The sequence below is a fragment of the Callorhinchus milii genome, unplaced genomic scaffold, assembly GCF_018977255.1.
Source record: "Callorhinchus milii isolate IMCB2004 unplaced genomic scaffold, IMCB_Cmil_1.0 Scaffold9, whole genome shotgun sequence".
NCBI lineage: Eukaryota > Metazoa > Chordata > Chondrichthyes > Chimaeriformes > Callorhinchidae > Callorhinchus > Callorhinchus milii.
In genome coordinates this window covers 17,851,242-17,872,078 of record NW_024704750.1, presented here as the reverse complement: position 1 = coordinate 17,872,078, position 20,837 = coordinate 17,851,242, and the positions used below count along the sequence as shown (strand labels likewise).

Below are 20,837 nucleotides of genomic sequence, written 5' to 3'. Positions count from 1 at the left end.
GATATCATGTTTTTAAAAGTTTCCATTTATTTTAGCGCTTAGAATTGTTAAAAGAGTTTTCCTCTGACTGAAAAACAGATGAAACTTCTGACAATTGCTTAAAAATAGTGATTTCATTGGTAGGTATTATTTTTGCAGCTGCCTTCGGGTTCAACAACAACAACGTTGCATTTGTATAGTGCCTTTCATGTCGGGAGGACATCCAAAGGCGCTGGACAATCAGTGTTTCGGACCTGAGATGGGGGTCGGGATTGGGGAGGGTGGGAAGGAGGGATGGAAAGAGGGACGACTGAAGGCACAGTTGAAGAGGAGAGTCTTGAGACGGATCTTCGGTTAATGTAAGCAGAAACAACTACTTTGAGGGAGCTGTAATTGAATTGGCCTGCAATTAATTCCAAATGTTATTTGACAAGAGTGGGCCTTTTGTCCCTGAGTATGCATTTATGCTTTGAGATTTCTGATTAGGAACAACCTGGAATAATTTTAGGTAGCCATTTCCCTGCTATAAAGTAATCAGAGGTGAGCAATATCTTGAACGTGGTCATGATGTTACAGGTGTACTCAAAAGGACAAGTGCCTATTTTAAAAAGCTTCCATACCTGTTTAGGATATCCAACTAGAAACAATTCAAGACCGTGGCAAATTAAATTAATTTTGTATATGAGGTACTCACTTGTGAGAAAAATTCTCTGGTTGCTATCCAGTGACCCCTTTTGAAAAGCCTGTGAATACAGACAATGAATCAGGCCGAGCTTGGCTATGATTCCTTTTGCAATCGAATAGTCTGACAACACTTGTCAGACAAAACTGGGCTCGCATAGTGAATAATGTGTATGGTACTTATATTTGGTACCAGAACAACATCCCTGCAAAAGTCAGCACCTCCCAAAGGAGGTGGAACGTATTGTCTGTGGTGGGTGGAATGCAATACAAATCTGAATTGCAGCAGAATGTACCTACATATCTAATAAAAACACCTTGTAATATGTCCCCGATCTGATTATGAAGTACATAGATTGTTTGAAGTCTTTTATTGAATTGAGTACACTTAGGTTCCTGTGGTAATCACTTAATTAAAGCTGTGTTTATGATGAAAGGTCACTTACCATTCCAGCCTTGTGTTTTTGTATTGGATCAGCTGATGTGGGAAAGTTTATACCGACCCAGGGATTTTGATTGACACCGCTGAACTGTGCATGCGGCTATTAAGAGGAGGGAATTAGGTTCACAAGTCCACCTTGATTGACATAGTCTAAATTCTTCCATACCTCTTCCAAATTGGTGCAATACTGGTGTAATTCTTATCTTGTGCTGGTTCTCCCAATTAGTCAGGTTAATTTTTGCCTGTTGCTGTAACAACAACAAGATTAATTTGTATAGCGCCTTTCACGTCAGGTGGACGTCCCAAGGCGCCGGACAGAGTGCAGCATTTCAGACCCGAGCTGGGTTTGGGATGGTAAGGGAGGAGAGGGGAAGGGGGATGGCTGATGGCATGGTCGAAGAGGAGGGTCTTTAGGCTGGACTTGAAGGAGGCTAAAGAGGGAGCGAGGCGGAGTGACTTGGTATGGAATTCCAGAGGTTGGGGGCAGAGTGGCTGAAGGCTCTTCCACCAATGGTGGGGCGGGTGGGTCGGGGGACGTGGAGCAGGCCAGAGCCGGCTGACCGGAGGGAACGGGCGGGTTGGTAGGGGGTTAGGAGGTCGCAGAGGTAGGATGGGACGAGGCCATGGAGGGCTTTGTTTGTGAGGACCAGGATCTTGAACTGGATCCTCTGAAGGATAGGGAGCCAGTGGAGTCGGGCGAGAGTGGGGAGATGGGGTCATCGAGTTTGGTGCGGGAGAGGACACAGGCTGCAGAGTTCTGGATTATCTGTAGCCTGTGGAGCGAGGAGTTGGGAAGGCCGACAAGCAGGGCGTTTGTATAATCGAGCCTGGAGTGATGAAGGCATGAACAATTGTGGACTGCGAGATAAACAAAGTGGTGGTAGAAATGTCATTACAATTCCTAGTGTTTTAGAATCTTAGTTTGATTACAAAGGATTATTCTCAAGTTTCAAAATCCTCCCTTACCTTGATACTAATAAGGAGTAGTTTATGAATTGAAGTGAAATGCTGCTACTGGTTTGGTATGGACAGAACTGAAGAGTCCTGAGATTTCCTTTTGCACTTTACTGAAAAAGAACATTTATTGGGTAGGTTTGTATCCTGATGATTTGCCACAGTAGATGGAGCACAGGATAACTTTTGAGCTTTTCATTCTTTCTCTTCCCCACCCCCCATTCACCAACACCTCTATGTCCACAAGGTATGGAGCAGTTGGTTAGCATACTGTCCTCATGTCTCTCGGCCTTGAGCTCAAATTCCAGGTCAGACTGTATGGGAAGATCTGTTAGAGGTCAGGGCATGGGAAGAAATCCAGAATGAGACGTGGGAAATGGCTTAAAAAAATATATAAATTGGGAGTGTTTGGCACAGTTCAGATTTCTTGGACTGGATCATTGCTGACACTAGGATCCTAGACACTAGAGTTTCACTGGCGGGTGGGTCGGTAACCTGTGGACACCGATTTAAAATAGTTGTTAAAAGAAACAGAGGGGAGGTGAGGAGAAATTGTTTCACACAACAAGTTGTTCAGATCTGGAATGCACTGCTTGAAAGGGTGGTGGAAGCCGATTTGATAACAACTTTTAAGAGAGAAGTACAACAACAACAACAAAATTAAATTTATAGAGCACCTTTCACGTCAGGAGGACGTCCCAAAGTGCTGTACAGTCAGATGTTGGCGCCCAAGCATGGGGGAAGGGGTGGTGTAGGTGTGAGGGAAGGCAGAGAGGTGGGAGGGCGACCAAAGGCGTGGTCGAAGAGAAGGGTCTTGAGACCGGCCTTGAAAAAGGAAAGGGAGGAGGAGAGGCGGTGGAGGAGGATTGAGTGGTCCATGGTGTCAAAGGAGGTGGAGAGGTCGAGGAGGCAGAGGGAGCCCTGGTCACACATGGTCAGGATGTCGTTTGTGATCTTGACCAGAGCGGTTTCCGTGCTGTGGGCAGCAAGGAAACACGATTGGAGGGGTTCATGGAGGGAGTGAGAGGAGAGGAAAGAGCGAAGCTGGGAGGCAATGGCTCTCTCAAGGACCTTGGATAGGAAGGGGAGATTTGAGATGGGCCGGTAGCTAGAGAGCTGTAATGGGTTGAGGGAAGGTTTTTCAAGGTGGAGGTGATAATGGCTGTTTTGAGTGGGGAAGGAACAAGTGCCAGATGACAGGGAGAGGTTAATGATATCGGTGAGTAGTGAGGCAAGGAGGTGGAGCTGGAATTTAAGGAGAGGGATAGGGATGGGGTTGAGGGAGTAGGTGGTGGACTTCATGGATGTAGATAATTATTCGGAGAGGACAAGTATGCAGAACAACGAGGAGAGAGTGGGGGAGTGGCTTGCTTTTCCCCTCCAGCACCCTGTCTGAGATCAGCTAAAACAGCAGTGATAGGATACGCTAAACTTTCTGTTATGAAAGACCTTGTGCCTTTACCTACTAGGCCAGCACAGGAGCTTGAAGCTTCCCCCTCCCCAACTTAATTTTGTTTTCTTGAATTTAACCTATTGGATTTGTTACCTCATTACCCCAAATTATACTTTTACTTTTGAGTTTTGAGTTCACTCAGCTGGGATTCTTGCAGTGTCTGGTTCTTCAAACAAACATTTCAGTTGCCTTCACTCTATAAATGTTGCTCCATTCTTTGTCTCTGATCGGAGCTGCATGTTAGCTATATGTTAACTATAAAATGGGATCCTATTATAATTGATAATTCTTAAATGATTTCATGATGATCTATGACAAGCTGGGATTTGAATCCAAGGCTCAGATGGCATTCACATGCAGGCTTATATCTTATTTTCTGATCCACCCAGATTCTTGTGTACCAGGTATGCATGTAATGTGTTGCTTGGCCTGGAGGTTAGCAGCAGGATCAATGCATTTTTCTGCAAGTAAGCAGAATCCAAAACCGGGGTCTGTGCTAGATTTCATTTCAGCACATTTCTCTCACCATTGGCTTGCCTCAGAGTAGGCTGTGCCAGTGTCTGCACTGTATATTCATACAGTGATGCCTTGAGCTGAAGAGGAGTTTTGAAGAAGAAACAATATTTTGCTCCAGTTTTGTAAACTGGATGCTCTAAATACCAAGATTGCTGTTTATTATAGTGTCATTTTTCACTGAATATAATTTCCAATGAAAATGTGAATTCCTTTTTTTAATCAGCTGGATTGACACGTGGAAACCCATTTTGAGAATATCAAAATCAGTTCTTTGGTTTGGGTGTGAGTGACATGTTTTTATTATTTCTCTTGTAAACCAGTTCCCCCTAGCCAGGCTTTTTAAAAAAATACTGTATTCAAAAAACCCTCAGTGCTGATGTTCAGATGTAAGCAGTGCAGAATTTTCAAAGTGAAGGAGATGTTCTTGTGTTGGTCGTAAAAGTGTTGTGCATCCCACGGGTGGGATGTAAGTTTCTCCTGGTCTTGACATTTTTTAAATTCAACGTCATTGTTCCTTCAAAGTGTTCTTTCATGCATCCGTTTTTAATTTTGCTCATGTTACACATCTTTGAATCCATCTCCTTTGAAGTCGCTTTTAAAAAAAGTGCAATATTTGTTTCAGTGTAAACCTCTAAACCTTTATTCAGCAGAGCATATTCAGCTTTACTTTTAATCTATGAGGGCATAAATACAATTGTATTGTACAACATGATTCCTAACAATGTTCTTTTTAGACTTCTGAAGGGTGTGTTAACTGGAGCAGAGACACTTGAGTTCTTTTTCTCCCACAAAATATGCAATCAATTTACTTCACAGTATATTCTGTGAAGCACTTTGAGAGCGATAAAGTGCTATATCAAATGCAAGGATTATTATTACTGATGTAGGTTCTCATAATGAGGGAAGCACAAATGATGTATGTTAGCCTTCCACCCGGAAAGAGAATTCTGAACGGCAATAAAACTGGAGCTGATCCAGTTAATAGTGAACTCAGAAAACAGTTCTTCATGAACAGGATTGAAAGAATGTAGAATCCATTGCCACAGAAGGCACTGATCCAGATTCATTTAAGGCAGTGGCGGCCAATCTTTTGGTTGGCTGAGAAACTTTTCTTGATGAATACTTCTTTGTGCCATAAATCAAGAAATATTCAATCACAGGTTGATCACCACTGATTTAAGATGTTTAAAAGGGGGCAATAATAATAATCCTTGTATTTGATAGCGCCTCATCACATCATCGAGACATCTCAAAGTGTTTCACAGAATTGACTGTATATTTTGTGAACAAAACATGGCAACCAGTTGACATGTTTGATCCACAAACAGTTGTTGATTGAGTGACCAAATAATTATTTTTAATTATTGTTTGAAGGGATTATTACCCTTGGAAATCGATCTGCCAATCGACTAACAACTGGGTTCTTAATAATTGCTAGGTATACAGAAGCATCTGGAGTAAGGAAACTTGCCTAAGTTTCGCCCTGCGCAACAATCAAAATTGGGTCCTCTCGCTTGTGAGCAATACATTGCAGGACACTACGATGTGTTGAAACTTGGTAAATCAGCGTATTAAGGGATATGGAGAAAAGGCTGAGAAATGGGATTATAAAGATAAAGTGTTGCCATGCACTTGTAAAATAGCAGAACACGCTTAATGAGCTGAATGCCCCAGTCCTATGACTATGTCCGTTGCAGAATTATGATATCTGTATTTTGTTTTGCAAAATTACTTTGCTATCAATTTGAAAACTGTATTAAGTACAGATTCCGTGGATTAGTTTGCTAAACACAGATTTCTGCTGTGGGTTCATTATCGGTGAACTGAAAGTTGTCTACCACCGTTATTTTAAGTAGGTGAGACAGAATGAAAGAAGTAACATTTATCTTTTATGACAAGTAGCAGTGGCAGCAACTAATGCAGTTTACCTTTCTTCACACAGAGCTGGCAGGAAGCTGTTGACTTGCGCTCGGTTGTGTATCGGCACCTATCGGAATATGTCCCTTCAATTCGTTGCGTAGTGTCAGTCGCCAAGTGTCCTGAGGAGGAGCAGGGACATCAAATGCTGCTTAGAACCATGGAGTGGTTCTTGTTTGGAGAAGCTCCGGAGGATGGTTTTGCGAAGCTGCAAGAAAACAAAAGTTCTTCGCAACTTTGCGGTCGTGTTTTCAAAGGCGGAGAGACTACATATTCCTGCCGGTAAGGGTCAGATAGCAAGGTGTTTCTGCTCACTTTGTTTGCTGCTTTTTTTTTCCCTCTGTCGTTTCTTCAGTCTTCAATTGTGTTTTTATGTCTGTAATAAATTGCTGTCGGATTATTGCTTTATGCAAAAAAATTGCCTCTTAACTATAAAAACCTATAGTTGTGTCTTCCATTTCAGAGGTCTGCAGGGTTGACCATATTGATATTTTCCATGATGACCCCTGTTGTAGTCATATCTTTAGAAAGCTTGCACCCGCTCCCTTTGCCTGTTCCATGTCCACAACCCTACTTGCCCCACCAGCAGCGAACGGGCCTTCAGCCTTTCTGCTCCCACCTATAGGAACTCTGTATCTATGGGTGCAAGCGAGAGACCTGGGTTCGATTCCCGGCAGGGTGAAACCTTGGGCAAGTTTCCTTACTCCACACGCCTGATGATAATCCTTCAAAAACAAATTGGTCACTTTAATCCACGACTGTTTGTGGGACACTGCTGTGCGCAGTTGGCTGCCGCATTTCGCCCACAAATATACAGTCAATTCACTTCACAGTCTATTCTGTGAAGCGCTTTGAGACGTCTAGAAGACATGAAAAGCGCTATATCAAATGCAAGGATTATTATTATTATTATAACTCCATCCCACAGTCCCTTTGCCAGCTCTTCTGAATGAGTAAAATGTATACACCCACAGAAGGGAGAGAAGTATTTGAAGCATTCTGTACAGAATTAGTACAGTAACAGGAAAAGCAACACACTAGCAATTGGTAACTGCAACTAACCCCTTTGTCAAACTGTTTAAATGGCTGTTTATGCAAGTTAAAGGCTGCAGGAAATCCAGTGTCATAATCACAGGGAGTTAAAATTTCAGAACGTTAGTGGTCAGACCAGAGACAACCAGAAAGGAGGGGCGAACATACAAACATTCTTAGAAGTTTATTGCTGCACTATGTCAAAAACTGCGTTGGATTTAAGTATTTAACTGTCCATTTGATCAGTAACAATGTAATCTTCAGTGATTATTAAATAGTTTATTCTATAGCTAGCTTTGAATCTGTGTTAACATCTCAGCCCAGTAATAATAATATGAAAAAGGAGCAGTGAGAACAGTTACAGATGGTTAAGGGAGATGAATCTGGTTCCACTCCATTGATCAACTTGGCTCCTGTTTGCGACTTCCTTCTCTTCACTCCTAATCCACTTCCTCTCACTGTACCCTGGGAGGTAGAAGTATTAAGGGCTATGGTAAAAGAATGGGGCGTTTGGATTAAGAGAGCTGCTTTCAGGCCGAAGCACCACCCTATCTATCTCTGATCTGATCGCACCCCACTCTGTCCACTCTCTGATCGGCTAACACAGACTAAGAGACACAGTGTGTCTCTTGCTCCCTCCATGCCTTTACGTCCCTAATCTCTGGAAATCCCTGCCTCCATCCATCTGCCTGGACCCCTCTATTTATCAACCCAAATTTAAAATCTACGATTTTCTCCGGGCCTATAGTCATTCTTATAGTCGTCTCTTCCTGTCCTGTACATTCCTATATCATGTTGGTGTATGAATGCTTCAAAAGAAACCTTCATTGCTGGAAGTTTGTAGTTAGTGGGTCCTGTTTTTATTCTGCAAATAGTCACACACAGTATGTGCCTCAACAAACCAGTGACTAATTGTTTTACAAAACTTTCTTTTCTGCAGTGTATGTTTGAAATGTTTGCATGTTTCCATTAAAAATTTTGCATCTCCTATAATGAAAACAGGTATCACCAAAGTATATGGGGTGCTTATAGAAGCACAGGAACAAGTGAGTCATTAACTCTTGATGTCTAATTTGCATTAAGTCTATGATACAACTTATTTCTCCACTTTCTCCATACCCCGTAACATTATTAGTTTGTCTACAAAATAAACAGCAACTCCATTTTATAAATTTGAGTTGTCCTCCTGATATGAAAAGTGCTATATCAAATGTAAGGAATTATTTATTACTATCACCACTGTAGCTAACATTTCTCTTGCACACAAATACCTCAATCGAATCTGTATCCATGGCCTTCTGAGGCAGTCCATCCCACATCCTCAAAAATCTTTGTATAGGGACACATTATCTGAATGCCCCTTTCATCAGCTAATCTTTACTTTTAAGCTTAAGGAGTGGGTTGATTGCCATTTCAGAGTATTCATATTTTCAATTCAGTCTTAAATAGGTCCCTGCAACCTTGCTGTGTGAATAGATATCAATAATAATAATAATAACCATAAAGGATGGTATTTGTCTAGCTAGGATTGCTGGTAACTTTGAAGGATTTCGCTAGCAGAATTGAAAATGTGTCTTCTCCCAATCAGCCATTGACACTGAATTATTATAAACCTGCAAAGTCTCTTCCATTGCTGCTGTAAACTGATCATTATGCAACATGCACGAGAGCACCTTGGGATGTCCTCCTAATGTAAAAGGTGCTATACAAATGTAATGTTGTTGTTGAGAGACTCCAATTTGTTTTTTCTCCTATGTGGAAAGCACGTGAACTTCAGTTGGCATCTCAAAGCAATGTAGTTATTGCTGGGAACCTCAATGCATCAAGATCTTCCTCACACCGTACGTGCTCCAGTGATTTGCCCAGACTTTCAGTCCAAAAAGAAAATATGAAGCATGGTTGACCATGTTACTTTTGTACTGTAACAAGATGTTTTAATAAAGCTTCATAAAACAGGAAAAAAAATCACTGAAGTAATTGTTTCACAGTGATCTTGTCAAGCTGCAGAAGGGGCCTCACACTTTATTATATAGGACTCTGTGGGAAATTCATTCAAGCATAATCATAATTTTTCATCTCTTTGAGCCAAGAACAGAGCGGTGCTGTTTTCTAATTACAATTATGCTGAGTCAGCTCTTCGGTGTCTGGCGAATTGTAATTATGTCACTAACATGAGTAACGTTACCTCCAAAAGATATTTGGAACAATTTTGATCCTTTTCCTCCCAAACCCCAGGCCCCCCACTTCTGAGACAACTGACTTGCTGAAATCCATGAGTTGATTTCTCCACTGAGCAGTGGTGATGTTTAGCAGATCATTTGGCAGCCAAAATCATCACATCTGAAATTTATACTCATGCACTTTCCAGAAGAGGTTACCGAATAGTGATGAGGAATTAAAGTAGTTTCTCCCCCTACCACCCATCCCACAGGTACTGAGGCAAATTGTAGTTTCCCCAAATGTTGAATCCAACAAATAGACTAGGAGTTGTTACTGGAAAAGGAGGAACAATTGGCGGAGTTAGGTCCAATGAGTAAGATAGCAGCTGCTCAATGGATTGAGATGCCTCCTTCAATGCTACAATTTTTGTGATTTATGATTAAGAAAGATGTATCCAATAAAATGTCAAATTCTAACAATATATTTTCACTAATTACAGAGACTGTGCAATAGATCCCACATGTGTGTTGTGCATGGACTGTTTCCAAAGCAGTGTTCACAGAAATCATCGATACAAGGTACTGTCTATCTACTTCCTGTTATTATTGGATGTAAAGGCAAAGTTTGGGTTGATGTTTGTAAAACTAATTTCAATGCTAGGATTTATTATTATTACTTTCACTTATGTATAGAACATTTGTCAAAAGTGCAATTTTGTTCAAGCTAATACACTCGTGTTTTTAATATAAAACAGAAAATACCCATTGTGTTGGGTTTGCATCAGCAGTTTTTCCAGGGCTGAGAAATGACAGCCAAAAATTTATCCACTTGTCGAGACCTATTGCATTCCTCCGTGTACTGATACTAACAGTGTTCAGCCTCACTGACTGACAGGTATCACTGTTCATCCATGTCTGGCAGAGAGCAACAAAGGATGTTTTTAAATATCCTGTGTGCACATCTGTGCCATGATTCTTTATAAACAGCAGGAGTATTTTGTTCTAATTATTTCTCCTCCATTAACTGGTTTAGACAGTTAACAGAGAAGCCTAATTTTCAGCCAAAGCTGAGCTTTTGATGACTTGACTTTCACCACTGTCATTGTTGGGGAAACTGAAGTCACAAGATCACTAGATTGGTTCAGATGAAGAAGACCATTGGGCCCACTTGATCTCGTCCTTACAGAATACTCACCCTCCTGCCCCCGCATTATAGTATCAATGATGGTCACTTCTAACCTCAGATCCTCTGCGCTTGTTGCTATAACCGATTCCTGAGTTGACAGCAATGGACTTTTACTGTTTTGGACTAACTGTCTCATGCTGTAAATGATGATCAACGGTTTGAGAAGCAGGTCTGCATTTCCAGTCTGCATCTGGAGCACGTAAAGCTTGTTATTAGCAGACCACCTTGTGACTCCCAGTTAAAAGCTATTCTGAACAGTGCTCTGGTGAGTAATTATAAGAACATAAGAATTAGGAGCAGGAGTAGGCCATTCGGACCCTCGAGCCTGCCCCGCCATTCGATAAGATCATGGCTGATTTTCAGACCTAACTCTAATTACCTGCCCTATCCCCGATTGAGTTCTCACTACCACGCAGTGTACTTAACTCCTGAGGACTGAGCAGTTGCTTTGACAGTGTTCATTTTTAGCTTCTTTTTAACAGCTAAAGATGTAATTTTACTGGGCCACCTTTTGCTGTTGGATCCTGGACGACATCTACTCTCCTGCACTGATCATTGTTTAGCATGTTGGCTGTGTTTCTCTGAAACAGAGTGATAAAGATTGATAGTCGTAAGCAGCTATATCCCTCTACTTGACAATCTTGTGTAAAACATCCTGACAGAGACTTACCATTCCAGTTCCCTCCTACCTTATCTAATAACAAGCTGAGATCACAAAATTACTTTGTGGGAGCTATAGGTGTGATCCTATATCCTACTGTTTTGTGTTGGAGCATTGCTGCTCTTCAATAACTGCTGCAATGTTGTGCTTTCCTATGTTTTTAAGAACACAGTACAAGTGACCGTTGCTGTAAAGATTGTAAACAGTGTTTACTTCTATGTATTGCAGATGAACTGTTCATACGGAGGAGGGCTTTGTGACTGTGGAGATGTGGAAGCCTGGAAAACTGGCCCATTTTGTACAAAACATGAGCCTGGCTTATCAGAGGACATTGTGGTAAGATGACTGTATGAATGCAAGTTGTTGCAGTTGTCTTGCAGTGGCACCTGGTGCTAATTGAGTATGCTAGCGCGATACAACTGCATTCTCATTCCATTGGCAGCAGCCTGACCTGTTCAACGCTGTGGAAAAAATAGAAAGCAATACAATACGAATTTGCATTTATATAACACTTTTCACGTTGGGAGGACAATATGTTGAATGTCCTCCTGACATCAAAGTGAGGATGTAAATGGAGCATCACAGTAGTTGAGTTAATTGGAGTTCAGAAAGGACTTGCCAGATCAGCTAATTTCTTTTTGCTCCTTCGTGGGATGTGGACAAAGCTGGCAGTTTCCCTGAGGTGGTGATGGTAATGTGGTAGTAGGTCCTCTCATTAGATCTCTCCAGTCCTTGTGGTGACACTGCTGCCAGAGTGGTATTCAATAGGTTGTTCCCAGGATTTTGGAAATTGGAGGAAGAAACTAAAAATACAGCTGCAAATATTGGAAATAGGAAACAAAACCCGCATTGCTGGAAATCCACAGCAAGTCAATCAGCATCTGCAGAGAAAGATATGTTTCATGTTGATTCCAAGCTCTGGTGAGGATTCTGTAGGTTGGCGAGAGGAAGTGTAATTTAAGTGTTGATTGAAGGCATTGTCAAAGATAAATATTTAAGAGGATTTTGAAGACCAGCAGAGAAACAATGCAAAGCGATTTGGGGAGAGGTTAGCAGAGTGAGTAGTGGCTGAAGGCTTAGCCAGTGAGGCTGTGTTGGAGTTCAAATAGTGGAGATGAACAGGGCTGGAGGAGATTGCAGAGGTAGAGGGACTGATAATTAATGCTTTGCTGAAAACTTTGTTCATATTTTAGAAGGGTATCTTTGCCTTATGATCTGCATCTTTCTGTTGATTGTTAGGTCTGTGGTTGAGTTTAAGCTTCCGCCTGGATCCTAATGATAAATTTCCAGCAAAAATGCGTTATTTAAATGCTTGTTCTCGGCCTAAAAAGAGCTGGCCAAAATATTGCCAGAAACCTTGGTCAGCGGAGAGCTGCTCATTCTGAACGGCGTAGAATGAGGAGCTGGTATTGGTTGGTACTTTGTTCTGAATTAGGAGATGAATCTTAAAGACATAGGATAGTAAGCTGCTGTGAAATGATACTGGGGAGGGAGAGCAAGTTTAGTTCCTTCATGCTGCTGAATTCAGTGCATTTCTGCGAACGAGTTGAACAATGGGTCAATACTAGATCCTTCCCTACAGGAGGGAAGTAAAATTAAAGAGTCACCCTAGGTTTGCATTCATAGCTTGATGGAAGCATAAGCATTTGTGCAACTGCAAGGAACAAGAGGGGGAAAGAATCTTCGTAAGGATTTTTTTTTGTAGTTAATGACTTATATTTGGATAGCTGTAAGTTTGCTACTTTACAATGTCGTCCCATAGATGCTACAAGCCAAATTTAGACAAATCCTAGACATCTTGTGAATTAATCTAAGCAAGTTATTTTTATTTATGTTTGCCAATACCTAGAAATCAATGCCATTTCTGACTAAATCCACTGTAGGTAAGTAATTTATCTGAGCAGAGTCGAAACCCAACCAAACTTTCCTCCAGATTGTTTTTAACATTGTTGTTTTTTTAATAGGATTTTTTGATAATTGCTGTTTAGCGTGACTCAGAATAATTGTGAGCAGCAATTAGAATTTAAACCTTGCATGTGCATTTTTTTATCTTTCTCATCTGAATATATCCGGGATTGAAGAACATGACATGGGCAGTGTTGGTCTGTTTCCAAGCCCTGCCCCCCCCACCCAGTGGCCTTGTGGGTAAAGGCATTGCAGCAAGAAAAAACTTGAATTTTAATAGCACGGCCTTATCACAAAGTGCTCCACAAATAATTACTGACTGGTGTAGTTACTGATTCTGTGCGAACATGTGACTGGAAGGTCCAACAGACTGTTGTGAGGTGAACAATCATAGATCTTTAACATACAACTGAAACTAGATGACAAATTGCTAACGCTTCAAAAGACCATAACAGCAGCAACGAAGTGATCTCTGGTGTATCAGCCTCAACTGTGATCTTAATTCCAGATGTGGGAACTCATACGTATCCTGATATGGGGCTCAAACCTTTGAACACAAAACTGAACTGCCTCTTTCCTTTAAGAACATCTATTTGTGTTTCAAAATAACAACAAAGATCATTCATTGGTAATAAACTAAAGACATCTGGTTTGTCTGATTGAATCATATTTTCCTGGAATATTTCCCAGAGAACTTACCAGCATGTTTTGTAAGTCACTAAGAGCTATCTGGCAAGATGCAGTTTGAATGTGGTTTGCATATACCTAATGATTTTAACCAGTCAATGAGCTAGTCAGTCACATTTTAGTATTGCTATTCTCATGCTGTCACGCTAAAATTCTAAAGTTTCCTCAAGAAAATTGGACCTTTGGAAAAATGATATATCCTCGACTGTTTCAACGACACATAACTTCAATGAGACTCAGTGTTACCTGGAGTCCTGTAGAGCTTTGGTTAGAACACTCATCTCGCAAGCGAGAGGATCTGGTGGGTTCAATTCCCAGGCAGGAGAAAACCTTAGGCTTCCTTACTCCACACACCTCCGTCTACCTGGCAGTAAGTAGGATTCCAGTTTTTCGTCGATTGGTGGATTGCTTTTCCGGGGGTAATAATCCCTTCAAAATAATAATAATTTTGTCACTCAATCCAGATAAAACAACACAGAGAGAGACTAGGAGTCTGCTGTTCTAAAACATAATGTCTCTCCACAGAATCATGCAAGCCAAATACCTGCGGGCGTAGCAGAACGAGCCCAACATCTATTTGATATCATCTTCAGATACCTGGTGGATATGTTGATCTGGACCGAGAACAAAGGACTACCTCTGGAACTGCAGCCAAGGTATGTAATTCCATTTAAAGAGCTGTTTCCACTATCTTGTAGCTCCCCTGTTTTGGTAAATAGAGAGTAGGATATGAAGATATAAAAATGACCCTTTGGGTCTCCTGATGGTTCAGTTAGTAAAGGAATAAGGATAATGTAAAGTTGCTGGCCAGTGTGAAACTGACCCGTTCAAATCTTGAAGGTCCTGGGTTTTACCCTGCACCGTTCTGAGATGTGCACAATATAAATGCAAGTTATTGATCATCTCGGGTCTGTACTGAGTTGTCTGATCTCAGTTGGGACAGCAGTCGAGGTCTATAATTATCCTTCGCACCTCAGGGCTAGGGAGGAGGAGCGAACAGCTTGGGACCTGATCCCTGCTGGAAGTTTGTGTGAATGTTTTCAGTCTTTTGTAACGTTGAGAGGAAAATGTAATAACATAAGGTTTATTTTTCTTTCAAGGGAGAAGACGGACTCTTATTTCTGTATGCTGTTTAACGATGAGGATCATTCCGTTGACCATGTCATTCATTCACTGCAGAAGTCGCTAGGTTGTTCCACTAAAGAAGCTGAGAATTACACCTGGATGGTAGATAAAGAGGTAGGTGTTGTCTTATAAATGTCTGAATAACCCGGTGGCACATTTGCTAATGAAACCTATTTAACACATTCTGGAGTTCATTGTGTCGTCTACAAAAACTGCACTCTGATCTGTTCCTTTGTTCATTGTTTTTTCCTGTGTTTTTTTTNAGGGCCGCCGTGTTATAAAGCATGGAACATTGCAGTCATGTCAAGAAACAAAGCAAGAGGTCTTTGTAAGTGAGACCAGATTATTCTATATTAAAATCCATTTCATCACGGGAGCTGAAATTCCCAGGTGCCACATATGTGGCACAATGTAACAAACTCTTTTGGACCCATTGCATTGTTCACCATTTCAGGAAGTCAGCTATTTAAACTTCAAACGTACTCATAAGGAAATTGTTTTTATTCTGATCTGTTGTAATATTTTCACTCAATTTCTGTGATTATGATCCAATATAGTTTAAATTTAGAAATGTTAAATATGAATTACCTGGATGTGATGGAGACAGACGCCCTCCCTTCCTCAACACGTTTAGCATTGCTGAAATCCAGGAAACTGGATTGTGTGTTCATTATCTATATCCTCCCACTGGGTGATGTCATCCACAGACATGGGGTAAACTTCCACATGTTTGCGGATGACACACAAGTCTACTTTGCCTCCTCCAGTACTAACTCTAAATCCACCGATATTCTATCAGCTTGTCTGGCAAACATCAAGGTCTGGATGAGTGTAAACTTCCTGCAGCTGATTATGGACAAGATGGAAGCCATACTCCTTGGGCTCTCCCTCAGACCCACCGAACCTGTGCACAATCTAGGTGCCCGGTTTGACTCCCAGCTGTTCTTCCTCCCCCACCTTGGGTCCCTGACCAGGACCGCCTTCTTCCACCTCCGCCACATTGCCCGCCTCTGACCGTATCTTAACCCAACTACAGCTGAAACCCTTGTGCATGCATTTGTCACCTCCCGCTTGGATTATTCCAACGCACTCCTCTCTAGTCTCTCCAGCTCCACCATTCACGAAATGCAGCTCATTCAAAACTCTGCGCCTACATATTGACCCGGACCAAACTCTGTACCCACATTTCACCAGCTCTGGCCACGCTCCACTGGCTCCCCATCACACAACGGATCGACTCCCAATCATGTTCAAATCCATTCACTCCCTGGCATCTCCCTATCTCTCCAACCTCTTCACTTCCAAATCCATCGGGCGCCTCCGCTCTACTGGCACTGGCCTCCTGCTTGTCCCTCGCACCCTCCGCCCCACTATCAGATATCGTGCTTTTAGCCACTAGACCCCAAAACTCTGAAACACTCTCCCTCAATCCCTCTGCCTTCACCCCTCTTTCCCTCTTTCTGCCTGAAAACTTTCCTCTTTGGCTGTGCTTATGGCCTCCTCCTCCGGCTCGAAATCATGCGGGAGGTGACAAAAGCATGCTCTGAGTGGAGGGCGCTATATAAGTGCATGTTGTTGTTCATGGATGGGGAATTCGACTGCTGTTTAGCGGCATTAAACAAAATCTCAGAGTAAAGCCTCTACCCTGCGAGCCAAGATCAAGCAAGCTACAATGCAACTGTATTTTAAAAAAACTCAACAACAAATTACATTTTTATAGCATTTTTCATGTCAGGAGGACGCCCTGAGGCACTGGACAGTCAGGAATTTGGACCAAAGCTAGGGGTTGAGTAGGGAGGGTAGGGGTAGGATGATAACCGAAGGCACAGTCGAAGAGGAGGATCTAGAGCTGAGTCTTGAAGGAGGCAAGGGAGGGAGCAAAGCGGAGAGACTGGGATGGAGATCTAGAGCAGTGTTCTCTCCCTCTCCAGACTGGGCACCGGTAGGACAATGTGTGACGCCAAAAACAGCACTGACACTTGAGCATTGCTCATAGTGCAGCTCTAGTGTTTCTGTTTAAATATCATGGTATCATCCTGGGTATGAATGGAACTCATTGTAGAGTACTGCAAGATCTGTGTTTGAGGGCTCATGATCCTTCCCAGTGACCACAACACATGATCATCTGCTCAAAGCGTGAAAGGTCCTGTTGTGACATTTTAGTCAATTTCCCATTCTCCTGGAAACACAACTATTGTTGCAGTACAGCTCAGCATGTGACTCTATCTCTGGTACCTTGGGAGAACCTGAGCAGAGGCTGTCCTGAGGCTTATCAGACTGAGGAAAACAAAAACAACAAACACATACAGTTATATAGCACCTTTCACTTCGGAAGGACGTCCGAAGGTGCTGGACAGTTAAGGATTTGTACCCAAGTGGTGGGATGGAATCGAGGGTGGGAGAATAGGAGTATGGCCAAAGTCACGGCCAAAGGTGAAGGTCTTGAGACAGGCCTCGAGGGAGGCAAGAAAGGGAGCAAGATGGAGTGATTCGAGGATGGAGTTCCAGAGTATGGGGCAGAAAAATGGAAGGACCATCTGCAAATAGTGGGATGGGCAGGGCGGGGGACATGGAGCCAGGCCAGGTGCCCACCAAACAGAAGGATGGGACAGGTTAGTATGGTGTTAATAAGGCCCAGAGATCACAGCTGGGTGTGATCCCTCCTCATCCAATATCTGTTCATGAGGACTTTATAGCAGAGCTCACCCCCCACCGGGGAGCGGTTGGAAACTCTGGTTGACGATTCTTCCATTCTCTTGGTCTGTGATTTTTAAGCCAAATGAGTCTCCCCCATCCCTGTCTATGGTTAAGATTAAGACCGAGATTAAACCTGGCAACATCTTTGACTAAAGTTTCTCTTTCCTGTTTGCAAAGTAGATTTAAATAGATGAGTAGGATTTATATTTTCTTTGCAGAATTCTAATTAATTGTTTACAGCTGTTCATTGAAGATTGAATGAAATTGTCTGCACTGTGTTCTCCCCGGTGTACGTGCGTTCTGTCCCACTGACGACATTACAGTTTGTTTCAGTTCTCATCAGCCCCAGTGACCTCCAGATGCTTTGTTTATAAAACTCTGTTTATAAAACTCTGCTGCTCTGCCTTCGGGAGCTGTCTATAAAACTTATTGTAGCCTGGATCTTCCGTATTGTTTGACCATCAATGAGGGAGCCATAAATTGTCAAGAGAGTTGCAAATGAATAGTTGCCTTTTTTTATAGATGCTGTTCTTTTAATCTTAATCCGCCAATAGTTTTAGCAGCTGTTGATGGAAATGCAAAGTGTATTGTTAAAATAGACCAATTGCCAAACTAACTTGTATTAATCCTTGTTTCAGAACAACACTAATAGTGTGTTCCAGTCTCCTCTTCGTGTTGAGATCCTTCACTCCACTATTGTTTCTCATCAGACCTTTGCATGTCGTCTTCTGTCTTGGCTTAACCACATGATTGGTTACTCAGGCAAGTCCGAAGTTTTCAGTATGTTAATTCAATGGATATTTTAAACTGTTTAATGTCAAAGAAGGAGCTGCAGGACGCTAACAACTTAGTGGTGTGTGTTCAAAGAGAGAGAGGTCTAGGTTACACAACCAAAGCTCTATTGCACATGGCTCAATAGAGGAGGAGGTGGTCATCACTTCTCCATTCACGTGGTTTGCATATTGAAAGCTGACTCGCTTCAAAATGTTGCTTCAAACCTACATTTTGCAGTGAACTTTGTTTCGCTGCCCAGATCAGCGGCTCTGGAGTCTTGGCAAGTGTCCTCTGGGTGGAATTTCTGTTATTGACGGATTTTTTTTTGCTTCCTTCCTCATGAGGAAATGCTTTGCCCACTTGTTCTCCCACTTGGCTCACCGGAAACTCAAAGCTCACTGTTTGAGGAGCTGTGAACATAATTTGCAGAGGGCATTTTCATGCATAATTTCTGCCAATGTTCTTTACCAATCATACTTAACTATTGTAATATATTCAGTGCTTAAACGCTAAAGAAGCACCTACTCGTAAATCTCGAGGAACGCTGTTTTAACAACAATTTACAATTCTATAGCGCCTTTCATATTTGGGGGGTGTTTCAAAGCAGTTCACAGCTGACTGGGAGTCTGAACTGTGGATGTAGGAGAAAAGTGGATGAACATTCAAAAAGATGGATCTTAAGACTGGTTTTGAAAGTGGAAAGGTGGATTGATTGGGGGACATGAATCGACCAGGTGTTTGCTGATAAGAGGGATCAGCCTTTGCAGTGGGGTTGCAGAGGTTGTTGGGGCTAGGCCTTGGAGAGATTTGAAAGTAAGGATGAATATCTTAAATTCAATTGACTGGGAAAAGGGGAGCCAGTTGAGCCAAGTGAAGATGAGGGTGATGATGGGCATGTGGAACCCGGTACAGGAGAGGATATTGTCTCTATTCTGGATGAACTGCAGCTCATGTTAGAGGGTGTCTAGTGAGCAGAGCGTGGAATAATTGATCCTGGAAGTAATGAAGGAATGGATGAGGATTTTAGGAGTCCGCAGGAGAGCATTGTGACGGAGATGGAGGAAAGTTGAGTGATTGAGGGCCTGGATGTAAGGTTTGGAGAGCATTTTGGGGTTGATCAAAACATGGGGTTCACAGTGGCTCCTTGAGGTGGAGTGAGCTGTTCAGGTCAATGTGATCAGCGTCTGAGGTGAGAGGGGCTGATGGGAGTCGAGCAAGAGAGCCTCAGTCTTGTTGACATTTAGCTGCGGAAAGTTTCAACTCATCTAACAAAGTAGTTGATGATCCATAAAATCCCAGCTATGAATAAGGGCATCAGTGATTGCTTCCTCATTTACAGCGCGTGTGCGTTGAAAGCTCCTTTCGAACGCTGCTTCATAAGTGTCTGCACTTTGGATATTTCTGTAAGTAAATGTCAGGGTCCACGTTTCTCCCCCCCCCCCCCATACACACTTATGAGGCTGGCTCATTCTAGGGGATTTTATGTGGGTGTTGGGAACATTAGACTGTCAATTCCTTCAGCTTTTTCATATCCAACATCTGGTTCATAGGAATATTGATACAGATTGTTACAACAATAAGAACAATAACAAATTACAATTCTCAGAGATTTGGATCCGAGTTTGGGGTTGGGATTAGCAGGGGTAGAGGGCAGGGAGGATAGGGGAAGGAGGATGGCTGAAGAGTGCAGACAAACAGATTACTTCCCTGTTCTCATACTGAGAATGGTGGGTGGATGGCTCCTTTACTTGCTTAAGTGTTTAGTGATGGTGGATTGCTGCATCTGTGCGCACAAAACCTTTGAGGTTGTATTTTATTCCTCGGTCGTACTACCTTAATAACTGTAGCGAAGCTAGGGGAAATCAGCTACTCAGCCATGGCTCAGCCTCAATTATTGTTCTTCAATTGGTGGCCTTCAGGAAAAAACTGATGCTATAAGTTTTACACATGCGCAAAATGTGTTACATCATCAAGGTCTACATACATGGGACGTGATGCGTTCCATAAAACCTTTTATAAGAAGATTGTTTCTGATGGTCTTTTGTTTGCACTGCAGCTGGTTTACGGCAGATTTTCTGTGACCTGGCCCTTCAACAGGTGCCTGCGTCGGATCAGCCTTGCTTCATCAGCAGACTAATGTTGTCAGATGTCAAACTGTGGAAAGGTTAGTAAATGAACCAAGTTGACAAAGCAAAGTGGCTACATCTGCACAATATAAGTAACTGAATTACTGTATATTGTGTGACATTTTAAAATTCTAATCACTGACCTAGTCTGATAAGTGCAGAAGATTCCGTGCATTTTTTTTAATTTGTAGGAGCACGAAAAGCCTTCCATGAACTTATAGTGTGCAGTTTGCTGATGGAAGCGGAATACAAGCGGCTTTTTGCTATAGAGTTTATTAAGGTAAATATTTTTAAGCTAAATATTCCATGCATGATATAGTTATAGCATCTGATGTAGAATACATGTAAGTCCTGTTCTTTCCAGATACCATTCCTATCCTGAGTTGATTGGTTATATTCCAATTGTGGGCAGTCTATTATCATCCTTGCTTTTGATATGGTACTTAATATGCCACCTGATGCATCAAATGCTTCACAGGATGTAGTGACTGTATTTTGTAGGCGAATGCAGTGGACAATTTGCACATGGCAGTATCCCACAAT

The 20,837-nt window shown here is 42.2% G+C and overlaps 1 protein-coding gene across 2 annotated transcripts in view; it reads left to right on the top strand.

Annotated features, from left to right (window-relative positions):
- The window catches only part of ubr1 (ubiquitin protein ligase E3 component n-recognin 1), a 54,234-nt gene that overhangs the window by 927 nt on the left and 32,470 nt on the right, over positions 1-20,837 (top strand). For both annotated transcript variants that reach the window (XM_007893230.2, XM_007893229.2), the window contains exons 2-10: positions 5,968-6,224; positions 9,634-9,712; positions 11,209-11,316; positions 14,098-14,228; positions 14,673-14,811; positions 14,963-15,025; positions 18,033-18,156; positions 20,225-20,332; positions 20,486-20,574. In XM_007893230.2, coding sequence (XP_007891421.1) covers positions 5,968-6,224; positions 9,634-9,712; positions 11,209-11,316; positions 14,098-14,228; positions 14,673-14,811; positions 14,963-15,025; positions 18,033-18,156; positions 20,225-20,332; positions 20,486-20,574 — 1,098 coding nt within the window. The remainder of the gene's footprint in view (positions 1-5,967; positions 6,225-9,633; positions 9,713-11,208; positions 11,317-14,097; positions 14,229-14,672; positions 14,812-14,962; positions 15,026-18,032; positions 18,157-20,224; positions 20,333-20,485; positions 20,575-20,837) is intronic.